Raw genomic sequence first — 15,218 nt, forward strand, 5'->3', positions numbered from 1 at the left:
AACTTTTTCGACACCTGAAGAGGTGGTTGATGTGTTTAGAACGCAGGCTTTGGGACCACTCAATTTGAGCGGCAAAAGTGTTTCGACAATTTGCTCAAGTGCATGCAAAAGTGTGTAGATCGTAATGGAGAATATTAAAAAAAGCGATTTTCGATGATTTATATTTGTTGTTGTTCTCGAATTCCGGAATATAAATGGCAACCCTCATATACAACAACAACAACCGATCAACATCAAGTTCTTGTATAGAAAATTTATTTATTTGAAGATCTTCACAAAATTTGGTATAGATTCCAAATCAACGCTATAATCCTCGAACAAAATATCGGAATGCTGATTCACATTCTTTTACTTGGAATGAGAATTTCTATACCAAGCCTTTCGATTTAACAAACGGGCTTGATTGTGGGGCAGATATTGGTTTTCGTATCATAACATTCTTCGTACATTCGGCGGCGAACATCCTTTGGGTAAACTGTAGTTGATGGGGCCCCATGGCTTCTCTCAAGCCGCTGATATGCGTTTTAAGTATGATTATGATTGGAATTGAGAATTGAAAAATTTCTTTTGTAATCGAATAATAGTTGTTTTGGTCGCCACCATGTTTTTATCATCGTAGTTGTTACAGTTGCCTTCATTTTTTCTATTATTTACTTTTATAAGTATTTTGCCGTGGGTTGCAACTTAAAAACTGTAGGGTATACCTTACATAACTACTGCATTATGATATACGAGATGTGTTCAAAAAGTATCGCGAATTTTGTGTTTTTTCAAAAATTATTTATTTATTTATGAATATCTATTTTGTCCCCTTCAAAGTAATCCCCATGAGATATTATACACTTGTGCCAACGGTTTTTCCAATCTTCGAAGCACTTCAAAAAATCACATTTTTTTATCTTCAGCTACTCCTTCGATGCCGTCTTTATCTCGTCAAGAGAAGCGTAACGTCGTCCTTTCATGGGCCTCTTCAGTTTAGGGAACAAGAAAAAGTCGCAGGGGGCCAGATCTGGGGAATACGGTGGCTGCGGCATCATTAGTGTGTTGTTTTTGGCCAAAAAGTCGATGTGTGAGCAGAGGCGTTATCGTGGTGCAATTTTTTTGATAGGTAAAAATCGAAGACGATCCAAAAGCAAAGCAGCTGTCAACAATTAAATGAACATTCAAAATGGCCGAGCTTGTCGGCATAAGTGAGAGACATGAGTACCAACATAACGCCACAAAAAATTCGAAATCCGAATATACGTAACACGCGAAAATTCAAAATTCGCGATACTTTTTGAACACACCTCGTATTCTTATTAATAATGTTTTAAACATCAAAGTTAAAAGAAAATAAACTGTATAATAGATAAATCATCGACCATTAAATCGAACTAAATCTTAATATTGTTGCTATCTTTTTAATGTTATATTGTACTATACATCAATATGTTTTGAGATCCGAGTGCAGCAAGCAGTTTTGACAAGTCCTTAGGAAAGCCGTTTAACAAAGAGATAGAAAAAATATAATTTTTCTAATTAATAAAAAGGGTGGCATCATATGCATCACGCCTCAGTTGCTACGTTTTGGTACATAATTCATAAATGTATAAATATGGCAAACACTATAATACATTTTAACGTATAATTTATCAACATCTGTGTATGTATTTTTTTAGATGATCACGTACAAAACCCTGTGAATGAAATTGTTGAAATTTGCTCAAAGTCGACAACTAGTTCGGAGGCATATAAGAGACAGAAAATTAATTCCAACCTTCAATTGCATTTACGTTTAAATCAAACAACTGTGAATAGCAACAGCAACAAAAACAAGTGTTCTACTGAAACCACCAGCGATTTTCCAGTTAGTTCTCCTTCGAATCCACGAAAACGGACTGCTCTTCAAAAAAATACATTGTCAGGAGACGTTTTTGAGCGTAACCTGGCATTATTAACAACGCAAAAACCACAAATGTCTTTGGATGAAAAAATTAACGCTTGGAAATGTGATATTGATTTCAGTGAAGTCGAAGATGTGGATAGTTTTGATGATCTTTTCAGAGAACATGAGGAATTACAAAAAAGAGTTATACAAGACAAGAAAAATAGGAATAGCGCTTTCAACAGCACACAGTATGATTTTAACGTATTTCGAAATGATATTCTGCCTAGGATTACAACAACGACTACTTTAATAGAGAAAGATGAAAAAACTAAACCTTCTGCTACTGGGACGTTTTCGGCACAACGTCGTATGCGAGCAGCTCTCGAATTTGAGTGCAAAAAACGTCAACAACAACATTTGTTAAGAGGAAGAAATACTACCCCTACATTTACATCCTCTTCTGAAAATGATTTACTTTTATGTCTTACTTCCAAACAAAAATTCAACAGCAATCAACAGAAGCTACGCCCTAGAAGTTCGGAGCAAGGTAATCAAGTTCTGAATGGAAAGTCTTCGTGTGATATTTTAAAATCAAAAGAGGCCACGTGTCGCCGTTCCCAAATGGCAATAGGCGGATATCCGTCGCTTGTATCTCGTCGATTTCGGCCATCTGCAGATGAGGAATCGGTTTTTAAGTTACGCCGACTGAATAGGGAAATTGATAAATTCAATGAAAAGAATGAGACAAATTCTCGAGGTCTTATTCAAATGCGTTTGGATTTTGCAATACAAAATAAAAGTCAACAACTCTATGAAAGAAGGAGTCAATTGTTTAAAACGCCTACATTGCCACAAAAACACATGCCGCTACCCGTCCCCACCCAGTTACCGACGCCGAACTCAACTGCCTTAAACGTTTCGATATTAATGTCAAAGAATACGCATAGCTTTAATCCTAATATGGATAAAAACACAGAATGTCCGCTACACCAATCAGAAGACAATGAGTTACAAACAGAAATAATATCTACATCGCCACATGAAGCTGCTCAGTCCTATTCTACACTTTCCCCAGTTTCGAAAAACCTTATATCTACCAGTGCATGTCATCAACAGCAAGAGTTTTGCAATTATTTGGGATTGACCGGCATGTCCACTGCCAATGCAGTAGCAAATGCAGTAGCGGAATTGGCCAAGTGTAATTTAACTAGACGTTCTTTGCGTGTGCGCCGTTTGAAGCAACAAGAGAAAAGTGAAAATAACCAAAAAATTACAAATTCAAAAGACATTGTATTAGACGATAAGTATGTAGAAACAACAATGGGCGAAAGGTTCAGTGCAGCCGAAATTATTGAAAAGAAGGAAACTACAGAAACGTCAGCAAATTTACGGTAAGTGAATTGTGGTTATTGTTATATAAAAATGCAATGTTAATATACAGTTATATTTACTTATTCAAGAACTAATTCAACAAAATATCTTATTATGCCTTTAAATATAAATACTTAATAAATATTCCAATCGTTAAAATATAAACTAAACAAGACTGGGATACTAACTTTTAAGGGATCAATGGTGAGAAAAATTTTCCAGGTGTATGAAAAATTTTGTATTAAACAAGTAAAGAAGACCTATGGAAGACATCTTGTTAAAAAAAAAAAACATTTCGCATACAAGAACATAATTTTGAGCGTTCAGTTTATATGGCAGCTATAAGCTATAGGGTCTGATATCGGCGGAGCAAGACTTCAGGTTATTCGATTTTTAGTATAAAGAGCGTTTACAAAGTTTTGGTTTTTAGACATTTAACACAATTAGAAAATAAATAGATGTTAAAAAGAAAACATTTATATGGACATGTTAAAAAATTAGTTACTTTCTTCAAATATTTTGATGAATTAAAATCGTCATTGATTGTAATGAATATGCTCTCTCTTATTAATTTTGACATGGTTAAGTTGAGATGGTATTGTTTCAAGCAAAAGTTTTAGCTTCGATTGAGGCCCATTTACGTTTGTGGTATTAAAGAGTCGTAGGGTAATCTGGGCTGTTTTTTGACATTATTTTTTTCATAGAAATTTTTATTCTACAATATATTTTTTTTTACATATCATAAGGTATATCGTGGAGCGTATAAACTATTGTTTTCGGAATTTTTTGATGACAACTGTCGGAGAAATGGCTGGGTGAATGAGATGCGTTTTTTCACTGGCGGACACGATTTCTGATGTTTGGATCATCTGAAACACAAAAATCCAATTTATTCTTAAAAAGTACGTGAATGGTTATCGTCCCTACTAGAATAATGAAAAAATGTTGATAGATAAAAAAGTAATTAACGTTTTAATTTTTCCCCATGTTTTTTACATAAATTTTGTCATAACATTGTCAATAAATTATAAAAAATTATGAATCTAGTAAGGACGATAGCCAGGCGTTTTGTGAACATTGAGTAGTTCGACCGGAATCATGGCTGCCAGTTTAAAAAAGTGCGTTTTGAGAAAAACGCATTTAAAGTTTGAAGTACTGAAAAAGCATACAAAGATGGGCATAAACATTGAAAAAAACTTCGAGCGGTATTATTATTTTTGGGCTTTTTTCAAAACCTTCCAATGGTAAAGTTGGTTTCTACATTAATTCTAAAGGTATAAGGAACAGAAAAAAAAACAAAAGTTGAAAAAAGATTACCCTATTGACCCCTTAGACTGGGATCCATTTTTTAAAGCTTTATCAGATAAAAGTCTCCACAGATCTTCGATAGGGTTTATATCCGTTCTTTTTGCTGACCTTTTTCTTGCTGGTAAAAATGCCTTACAAATTCTATCTATTTACTATCGAGCAAATCAAAATACATTGGGACATACATATTTGTCTTTATGTAGAATATTAGAGTTTTTGTGTTGGCTTTGAGCGTATATTTTTGGTTTTCCAGCATGAGTAGGATTTTTCGGAAATTACTAATTGTAGTTCTATGGCGGTTAAGTATTGTGCAAATTCATGTTATTCTCATATGACATTCACGCAAACTTAATGCTCGTCCCAGCTCAAACTCTGAAAGCTTTGTATCACGCGGCATATATGACTACAAATCCGAAAATATTGACTAGATTTTTATGTTCTCCTATATTCGGCGAAATACTTTATACTAACAATCTGCTATAAAAACAAGAGACCAGCGAGAGAAAAAAAGTTACAATACAAAATATGTATGCACATACATAAGTATAATTTCTTTACTAAGGTATTATTAATCAGATTTGGTATCAACTTACTTATAAATATTTTTCTTTGTTTTTTTCGTGTTCGAAACGCAGTGAAATTTCCTAATACGGACAGCCTCTTAATCTTACAAAACCAATTTAGAGGAAGGATTTGATTGTTTGTTTGTTCGAATTAAAAGACTCTGAAACAAACGGGGTTTTCAATAGGGATGCTACAAAAGTAGACTGATAGGGACAGCAAACGACGCCATATTTTTTCCCGTTCTTTTGACATTTCTTTTCAGCAAGGTTTGCCATTTCAACATGGAAATATATACTACATACGTAAATTCGCAGTCAGTGGCCTCAACTTTAAGAGCGGGTTTGTTCAATAAGAGCGCTACAAAAGTTTTTTTTTTTAATTAAACAAAAACGGTTTGGAAATCAAGGAAATTATTAATTTCTGTGAAAGTACATTCGTACGTTCTACAGTCACCATTGTATCCCGAAAAAATTACGGTTTGTGGGCTGGCGGCGCTATTGGGCCGTACTTCGTCTGTGATAATCGCTACTGCTCAATGATAACCGAATATTTTTGGCCCGAATTGGGTGATATGGGCTTGGTTTCAACAGAACAGTGCCACAAGCCACACTGCAAATGTCACAATCTTTTTATTGAAAACCAAGTTTGGTGAATGTGTTATTACACGAAATAGACTGGTCGATTGGCCGCCTCGGTCGCGCAATTTGACGTCGTTAGAAAAGAAGTTACAAGTTGACTGTGGGGCTACATCAGGTCTATGGTCTATACCAACAAGCCGGCGACGATTGATAAAGAAATCGGGCTCCATACTTAATGGCATCGAATGTACTTTCACAGGAATAAAGAATTTCATTGATATCCCAACCCGTTTTTGTTATATTAAAAAAAAAAAAACTTTCGGAGCGCTTTTATTGAAAAACCCGTTACTTGACAGATTTGAAAAAATCCGTCCGCTTTTGGGAAGCTACACTCTCTCCGCTATATTATATTTTTAAAAAATTTACCAAAACGACCATAATATAATCCAAGATGTAAAAAAATTACCTAAAGAATTACTTACATAGCCCTCTCAAATAATTAGAAGGAACAATAAAAGAATGTGGATTTTTTTGGCTTTTATAATTAAAAGAACTGAAAAATTTGTCAAAAACTATTTTGTAGTGGACAGCAAATATATTTTTTCGCAATGAATCAAGTTAACTTTTGAGGCGACAACGCAAACCAAACAGCCGATTGATGTTACCAAGTAACGAAAAAACTATCATGGTCGCCAGACGCCAAAACGCACTTAAAGAACTACCGAGTAACGACTAACGTATTAATAAAGCTGGTCTGAATACCCCTCCTTATAAAATATTTATATATGCAAAAAATTATTTCAATACAAGTACATATTTTTATAAAACAAATAGTATTGTTCAGTCATGAGTTCATCAGTTTTATAGCACGGACATACATATCAATTTTGTCCCATTTGGCTAAAACATGCAATGGAAAAATGACATTTTTTATTTTTTTAATTTAATTTCATTTAAACTATAATTGAAATTAATATTTTATTTTATTTTTTTTTTAATTGAAACACGAAGTTTAGTCGGTGTATCACTTTAAAAACAATAAAATCGGCTGCTTTTTTATAAGCACATAAAAGCTAATTTGTGTCTTACTCATTAAACGTAATAATATAAAAACTATAATTATAATTAGATAATATAATTTAGTTTACTTCTGCTTACTAAAAACATAAAAAAGCCAAACTGAAAAAAATCTCGAACGAACGAAAAAGACCGAAAAAAATTAAGGAAAGTATAGTGGTAAGGTATGTGTGGCCATGATTGTATATATAACTTTTCGAATTATTTGATTCGGGTGTTTCTCTTCCGAGGCTGTTTATTCCTTTTCATTGGCGGATCCCAAACCCAGCGCACAACCCTGTGAAGGGAGATGTTTCCTCTTCTCCCTTTAGCTGGATGTTTTCTGGCTACCCAGATGATACTTGGTCAAAGAATCGTTTCTGGCCACTCAGAAGTGAATGGCAATCAGAGAACTTTTCTGAATGAACAGGACGCAGATGGAGAAGATACAGACATGTCAGAGCACCGTACTTCGGACTATAATAGTATACACATCTCCCCAAGCAGTTTCGTCCTCCTATTTATCCAGAATAGACCCTGGCATACAAAACCTACAGTGATGTGCGGTAAAATATAGCCAATATTTCAAATCCTGGTATATTATAAAGCATCCATTGTACCCTCGATCATTATACTCCCGTCGCCAAATTGAAATTGTATCGTTTTTATAGAATGTTGTGGGAATGAATTGGTATTGAGCAGTCTTCGCACAGAAAGGCTGTCTTGGTCAGAGTTAAATAAATTTAATTTGGGTTCTTCTTATCAAAGACTTTGACTGTAGTCAGACCAGTACCTTCCGAGTAACTTAAGTATTCAACTTGTTTTTGATAAATAGTTTTAGAACTTTTCGTCCAGAGGACATTCTTAAGAGCAGAAGAGATCACAAACGGATTTGCTTTCACCTGAAGCAGGATTTATTCTTGCAAAACCGTTCTAATTTTTTTGTTCTAATACTTTTGCAACATGTATAATAGGTTTGTTCATCTAAACGTTGATTATATCATGTAAAACTAACTGAGATAGATATGGAGTTATATATACAAGGTGCGTTCCAAAGTAAACAGGACTTTGAAAAAAAAAAAACAGAAATGGTTTTTTCGGCAAAACCAATTTATTTTATTCAAAAAAGTCTCCTTCTTCTTCATATACATCTTTTTGCACAGTCTAAAAGAATGTCGAACGAGAGTTTTAGCTCGTTGGCTGGTATGGCCGCCAGTATGCCGGTGCAAGCCTTTTGAATGGTCTCTACGTCTGCAGAAAGCTTTCCTTTTATGGGCAAATGCATTTTTCTGAAAAGGAAGAAGTCGCATGGTGCCATATCAGGTGGTTAATGGTTAATGGGGAGTGGTTAATGGTTAAAATGTGATTTTTTGTCAAATAATTGGTCACAAGCGTCGAATCGAATGTTGGATTCTGAGCAATTTTAGGTCGTCAGTCAATTTGTGCGGAATAAACCGTGCAAACACCTTTCGTAAACCCAAATGTTCGGTCAAAATGCAATAAATCGATGTTTTGGGGATGCTCAAGTCCATTTCCATGAATTGACAATGATGATTTCGGTTGATTTTTGATGAATTCACGCACAGTTTCGATGGAATTTCCGGTGATCACGAATTTTGATTGGCCCACATGCTGATCGTCATTTATGTATGTCCCCACGACCACTTTGAAAACGTTGAAACCACTCATGCACTCTGCTACGGGACAGGCAATCATCGCCATAAACTTGTTTCATCAATTGAAACGTTTCGGAAAAAGTTTTACCAATTTTAAAACAAAATTTAATGTTTGCTCTTTGTTTTGAAGCTCATTTTCGCTCCTATAACATAAACTTACTGACACTTAAAACGCAATAACTTCACTTCCAATAGATGAAATGTCATGAAATTCTCAATGGACAATTGATACAGATAGCAGATTCTAACGCACCAGCCGACATATAGATCGCGCCACCAAGAGGCGCTAGATTCAAAAAGTCCTGTTTACTTTGGAACGCACCTTGTATATATATATGTAAAAGGCCAAGATGATGAGACAAATTGAATTCCGAGTAGTTATCAGTCCGCCCGTCTGTATGTTTGTGTGTATGTAAGCTGTAACTTGAGTAAAAATTAAGATATCTTAATGTAACTGGGTGCACGTGTTCCTTGGCAAAAAAATTGAGTATGAGCTCATAATGGGCTCAAAACGCCATTAACTAAGCAATAAATTAAGGTATAAAACTGTAATTTCGACTAAAGTTTTTTAAATAGTGGGCGTGGCTCCGCCCTCTAATAAGTTTAATGTACATAACTCTGAAACCACTAAAACTACAATAACCACGATTACTCAAGAAAAATCTTATAAAAACACATATGACAGTGTGAAAATGGATAGAATCGAATTACAATCCCGACCTCTCCCCACATTACGGTTTAGCTAAAAACTACTTAAAGCGCGATAAGTCAATAACCAAACTATAATTTTGTAACGAATATAGATAAAATGGAGCAAAAACAGACCTTAGCCACCATATAATTGATTTTGAAGCATCTAGCTGGATTTAATTCATATACAGTGCCGCACATAAGTATTGGCACAGCAATCATTTTGTGTTTTTCGGCTATTTTAAAAGCAGACTAATAGGTTTTTTAGTGTAAATATATTTTCCCTTGTTAAATCCATTCATTAACTACCACATACACTAATTTTTTTATAATAATTCATTTTTAATTATACCTTTTAATTCATATTCATAAAAAATAAGCAATTTCTGCGACACAAAAGTATTGGCACACCCGGTCTGTTAATTAAAAAATACTCAATCTGGCCACTCCTTTTCCGAGAATTCAACGCTTTCTTCTTTTCATTTATTATACAGGTTATTCAAATTGTCAATCATTTTGCTTTGTGAAATTCGTTTAGTTTGTGCTCAATAACGTGAAAAAGTAAATTTTTTTTTTTAAAAAATGTCTTCAAAACAAAAAGAAACCCAAGTATATCTCAGCGAAAAAATTTATTTTACATATGCACAACCAAGGCAAATCGTATGCTGAAATAGGTGGAAATGATGGACAGAAGCCGGTTCACAATTCGCAATATCATAAAGCGGTTTAAAGGAGCATCATGTTTGAAAAAGTGCTGAGCGTACCGGTCGTCCTCAGGTTTTTAAGCGATCGCGAAAAGGCAGCACATTGTTCGAAAAGTCAAAAAAGATCCGAAAATATCATCTACGCATAAAAAAGATTGCTGCTGAGGTGAAAAATGAATTTGGAAAGATATTCATGCGAGGACCGTTAGAAGAGTTACTACATTCGGCTGGCTATAATTCGCGTGTTGCTCGAAAGAAGCCATTGATATCTTCACGTAACCAGAAGAAGCGCCTAGACTACGCAAAGAAGTATAACACAAAACCAAACACGTTCTGGGACCAAGTACTGATTCTCAGACGAGAGTAAGTACAATATCTTTCGGAGCGATGGTCGTACTTCGGTGTGGAGAAAGCCAAACACTGAATTTGAAACAAATCTTTGCTCCAACAGTGAAATACGGTGGTGGTGGTGTGATGGTGTGGGGATGCATGGCTGCTGCAGTGTGAGGTGAGCTGGTATTTATAGAGACATTATGGCCAAAACGGTTTATTTAAATATTTTGAAGCAAAATTTGAAAAAAAAGTGCTCAAAACTAAATTTACCAGCTCATTCACATTTCAGCAAGACAATTACCCCGAAGCATTCGGCCCATATTGTAAAGAATTTGTGCAGTGTAACTTATAACACCGCACACGTCTTGCCCCATCCACCACAATCTCCTGACCTCAACCCAATTGAGCTATTTGTGGGAGGAGTTGGAAAAGGCGGGTGGAAAAGCGGGCAGTTTGCAAATCAAAATGGAGTTGAAGCATGGCTTTGTTAGAGGATATGGCACAATAACCCAGCAAACACCCAAAAGCTAGTACATTTCCATGCCAAGGCGTCTGGAAGCTGTAATCAAACAAAATGGACTACCCACCAAATATTAATTAAATTGCATAATGTTTTTTTTCTTTATAATTTACTGAGTGTGCCTCATACTTTTGTGTCGCAGAAAATTGCTTATTTTTATTTTTTTATGAATATGAATTAAAAAGTATAATTAAAAATGAATTATTATAAAAAAATTAGTGTATGTGGTAGTTAATGAATGGATTTAACAAGGGAAAATATATTTACACTAAAAAACCTATTAGTCTGCTTTTAAAATAGCCGAAAAACACAAAATGATTGCTGTGCCAATACTTATGTGCGGCACTGTATATATATTTATATTTATAAAACTGCTCAACGCTAACCAAGCAGCTATTCCATTTTTCTGTCTCCAATAATTTTAGTGTAATTTTCGGTGGCGGCAAATAAAATACATACATATACATAGTAATACTAATATTCTTATTATCTTATATACATCTTCTTATATATAAAAATAAATCGCAAAATGTGTTGGTAAGCGCATAACTCAAAAACGCCTGGACCAATTTTGCCAATTCTTTTTTTAAAATGTTTGTTGAGGCTCAAGGATGGTTTTTACGGCAAGAAAAATTCGAAACAGCCCTTTTCTTTTTCCCATACAAACGAATGAATGTTTGTTTATTAGTAACGCTCAGGGAACGACTGAACTAATCTCGATGAAATTTTCAGAGAATGTTCTGTATGGATCGGGGAAGGTTAAGAAATAAAAAAACCTGTATACTTTTGTAAGGAAAAGTCGGAAAATTGGACAATTCCAAAATATGAACTTTTTTCCATACAAATTTTTTTTGTTTTGTTTTTCAATTATTTGAATCGTTCAAATTTGTCGTTTGCTTCAAAATTTTTTGAAAATTAGTCAGTGAAAATGTTATGTGTGCTGCACACAAAGTGATTAATTCTTCTTCTTTACTGGCGTAGCCACCGCTTACGCGATTATAGCCGAGTCAACAACAGCAAAAGGGGGGTCTCTCATCCGAGGCTGTTTGTTGTTTTCATCGGGGGTGTTTTTTTACGTGGCGGGTCCCAAACCCAGCGCACAACCCTATGCAGGGGATGTTTCGCCTTCTCACTTTAGCTCGCCTTCAAACGGATGTTCTTAGGCTACCCAGAGGATACTTGATCAAAGACCGGAAGTCGTGAGCTGCTTGAGTCATATGATTAATTACAGAATGAAATTTGTTACGATGTCACGAAGAGGTCGCGCCAATATCGGTCGGCGTTTTGGTATCAACATACGAGTACATTAGCAGCCCAAGGCACATGACCGAGTACTCCCGTATGTCGATGATATACGTGCGGTATTATGGATCGCGGTCAATCAACAAGCGATCGTCACTATGTCACAGCAAGACTTTTCAAGCTACAGCTTCGATGGACTTTATCTTGAAGCAACGTATGGTATATGTGGTGCTATTAGAGGCTAGATGTACTCAGTTGAGTGGCAAAAGAGAGGTTTGTCGCACATACACATTCTTCTTTGGACGGTGGATGGTTGTTACACCGGATCAAATTACAATGAACTTTTTTTTCTGCGGAAATTCCTGTAGCAGAGAAAGATCCAGTCATTATAACGAAAGTGATGAAAACCAATATGGTTCATGGACCTTGCGGACACCAGAATCCCACTTCGGTTTGTATGAAAATAAATGCACGAAACACTATCCACGTTTCTTTCGGAAACACAAACTATAAATGATGGATATCCACTCTATCGGCGTCGCCCACCAGACGACAATGGCAGAACATTCAGCATTCAATTTAGAAGAGTGAATATCGAAGTTGACAACACATGAATCGTACTATATTCACCATTATTGTCTAATTCACATTCAAAACTCATATCAATGTTGAGTATTGCAGTTTGGTGATATCGATAAAATACTGTTACAAAAAGTAGTATTAAGTTGTATTTGTATTACTATATGCATCCCTGATTATGAACAATAGCTGTAGGTATATGGAATAACATTTGTCTTGTTGTAGACATCTGGCGCCACACTGTCTGCTCGTCTAGTTAAACAATTGCTGAGTCTGGCGCCGCGACTGTCTACTTGCGTCTGGCGCCGTATAGCCGTATGTTCTGGTAATTTCGCAGAAAGAAAAAGAAACGCGATATTCTAGAAGGACACGTCGGCATCAGCGGAAGTGCGTGGCTATAGCCGTATGTTCTGGTAATTTCCAGACGGCGATATTCTAGAAGGACACGTTTCGGCATCAGCGAGAACGTGCGTGGCTATATAAGCCGTGGCAGTGCCAACGTAATCAATCAGTGCTAAGAGTAAACTGCTATAGTGTAGACGAGTTGTGAAATAAAGAGTTGTTGATTAATTAAACAGTGTTAATTTATTTGTCAATCCAGAGATACGAACCTAACAAAGTAAGCTAGCAGAGTAAAATTCGTAACAATTGGTGTCAGAAGTGGGATTGTCAAAATAATCCAAATTCAAGATGGTTAAATTCGGAGAATTGAGAATTCAGCAATTAAAAAAGGAACTGGAGGAGCGTATTTGCCGATAAGTGGGCAAAGGCGGATCTGCAGGCACGATTTACGTGAAGCAATGGTGAAGCGATGGAATTAATGTGGACGAGTTCGAATTTGTTGGGCCAGAAACTTCTACAAAGGTAGAAGAAAAAGTAGAAGAACAACGAACATCATCAAGTGTGGGACATGAAACTTGCTGTTAGTGGCTATTAAGCAAATAGAAAATCGTCTGGCACAGCAAATAGCTGAAAATACAGAAAATGCAGTGCAACAACAGAAAATCGTCTGCACAGCAAATGACGCAAATAGCTGAAAATACATCACAGTTAGAGTCTCGCCTTACACAACAAATGAATGAAAATAAATACGCAGTTAGAAAATCGTTTTGGTACAACAGATTACGGAAAAATACTACACAACTACAAAAACAAGTGCAAGAGAAATTTTCAAAATTTGAAGACGAATTAAGCACTTTAAAAAACTGACGAAGAAAATTTGAAATCAGAAGTTCTTCATTTGTTAATCGGGTAATCGATGCGAGAACTGCACTGCATGGCCCTGCACCATCAAACAAATAATCCAAGATTGAAGGCAGGCACCCACATTCGATGGAAGTATTCCCATTTCGAAATTTCAAACTTCAGGTTTGAAAAGACAGCATTGGCCAATAACTGGAATGCAGCGGACAAAGTGGCGTCTTGTTTGTATCATTGAAAGGACCTGCGGCAGAAATCCTTCAGACTATTCCAGACTGTGAAACGGGACAACTATGAGGCATTGATGAGTGCGATAGAAAGACGATATGGTAGTGAGTCACCGGAAACAAATATAACCAGATCGTGAACTGCAAATAGGGTCAGAAAATGAACGAGTCATTGCAAAGAGTTCGCAACTGAAATCGAACGACTGGCTCATTTCTGGCAAATGCAGATGCACCTGGTTGGATTACATTGAGAGGGTAAAATTCAATGTTTCATAAATGCCGAATTCGTTGATGTGGACACCAACACGCGCCACATATGCATTGCCAAAAAGAACGTTGCTGCTGAAACGGTTTTCGCACGCCCTCACAACAGGAACAGCTTCCCTACTAAGTAAACCAGCACACAAAGTACAAGGGTGTGAACCATGGAACAACCGGCGCTGATGAAGAAATATTGAAGACTCTGAAGACAATTGCTGCACAGCGAGTAAATACGGACAGGCCACCCTGTTTTCAACTGTAGAAAAGCGGGTCACTTTGCCCGAAATTGCAAGATTAAAAGTAAACCCATCAAAAATGGAGAACAACCAACAGAACACCGAGAGAGGATTTCACCACAAAAATGCGGAGCATTATCACATCGCCCTTGTCCCTGGAATTTAAACATTGCTCCAAATCAGAAGGAAAAAGAAGGTATAATCGACGTGCGATCACTGAATATAGAACCTGAAGATGATTGGACTCCTCATCGCATCAGAATCAATCAGCTTGGAGGACCCTGATCTTGCAAAGCTGGTAATGGCCAAAGAAAAATTGTGGTACGACCACCAAAGGAACAAATTTAAGTAGCGAGAGTCCAACTGCAAAAGCCTATTGGGCCCAATGGAAACAGCATAAACCTCGTTAATGGAGATACCTTCATCGGTTTTTTAAAAAAAAAAAAACCTTTTTTTGGGAAAGTGAAAGATGGCAAACGGTCTCGTCTGCTGATCATAGTACCGAAGTCCATGATCCCGAAAAGTGTTGAAAGAATATCACAATGGACCTAGTGGAGGGCACCTTGGAATTACAAAAACTATAGAGAAGATTAAAAACGGTTCTTACTGGATCGGTTGTCGAGATTCCATAGCAGAATGGATAAGTAATTGCGGTAGAGTGCATGGACAGCTAAAGGTCCTAAAGCCAAAAAGTCGCGGTAGGCTAAAACCAGTACAACGTTGGGATCACCATTTGAACGAGTCGCAATGGATATTGCAGGTACCGTTCCCAACCAGTAAGGCCGGAAACAAATATCTACTGG

At 36.3% G+C, this 15,218-nt stretch overlaps 1 protein-coding gene across 2 annotated transcripts in view; it reads left to right on the plus strand.

Annotated features, from left to right (window-relative positions):
* Window positions 1–15,218, plus strand: part of LOC105223899 (uncharacterized) — a 55,923-nt gene that overhangs the window by 15,497 nt on the left and 25,208 nt on the right. For both annotated transcript variants that reach the window (XM_049462343.1, XM_049462341.1), the window contains exon 3: window positions 1,662–3,261. In XM_049462343.1, the coding sequence (XP_049318300.1) occupies window positions 1,662–3,261 (1,600 nt within the window). The remainder of the gene's footprint in view (window positions 1–1,661; window positions 3,262–15,218) is intronic.

The sequence above is a fragment of the Bactrocera dorsalis genome, chromosome 1 (assembly GCF_023373825.1).
Source record: "Bactrocera dorsalis isolate Fly_Bdor chromosome 1, ASM2337382v1, whole genome shotgun sequence".
Taxonomy (NCBI): Eukaryota; Metazoa; Arthropoda; class Insecta; order Diptera; family Tephritidae; genus Bactrocera; species Bactrocera dorsalis.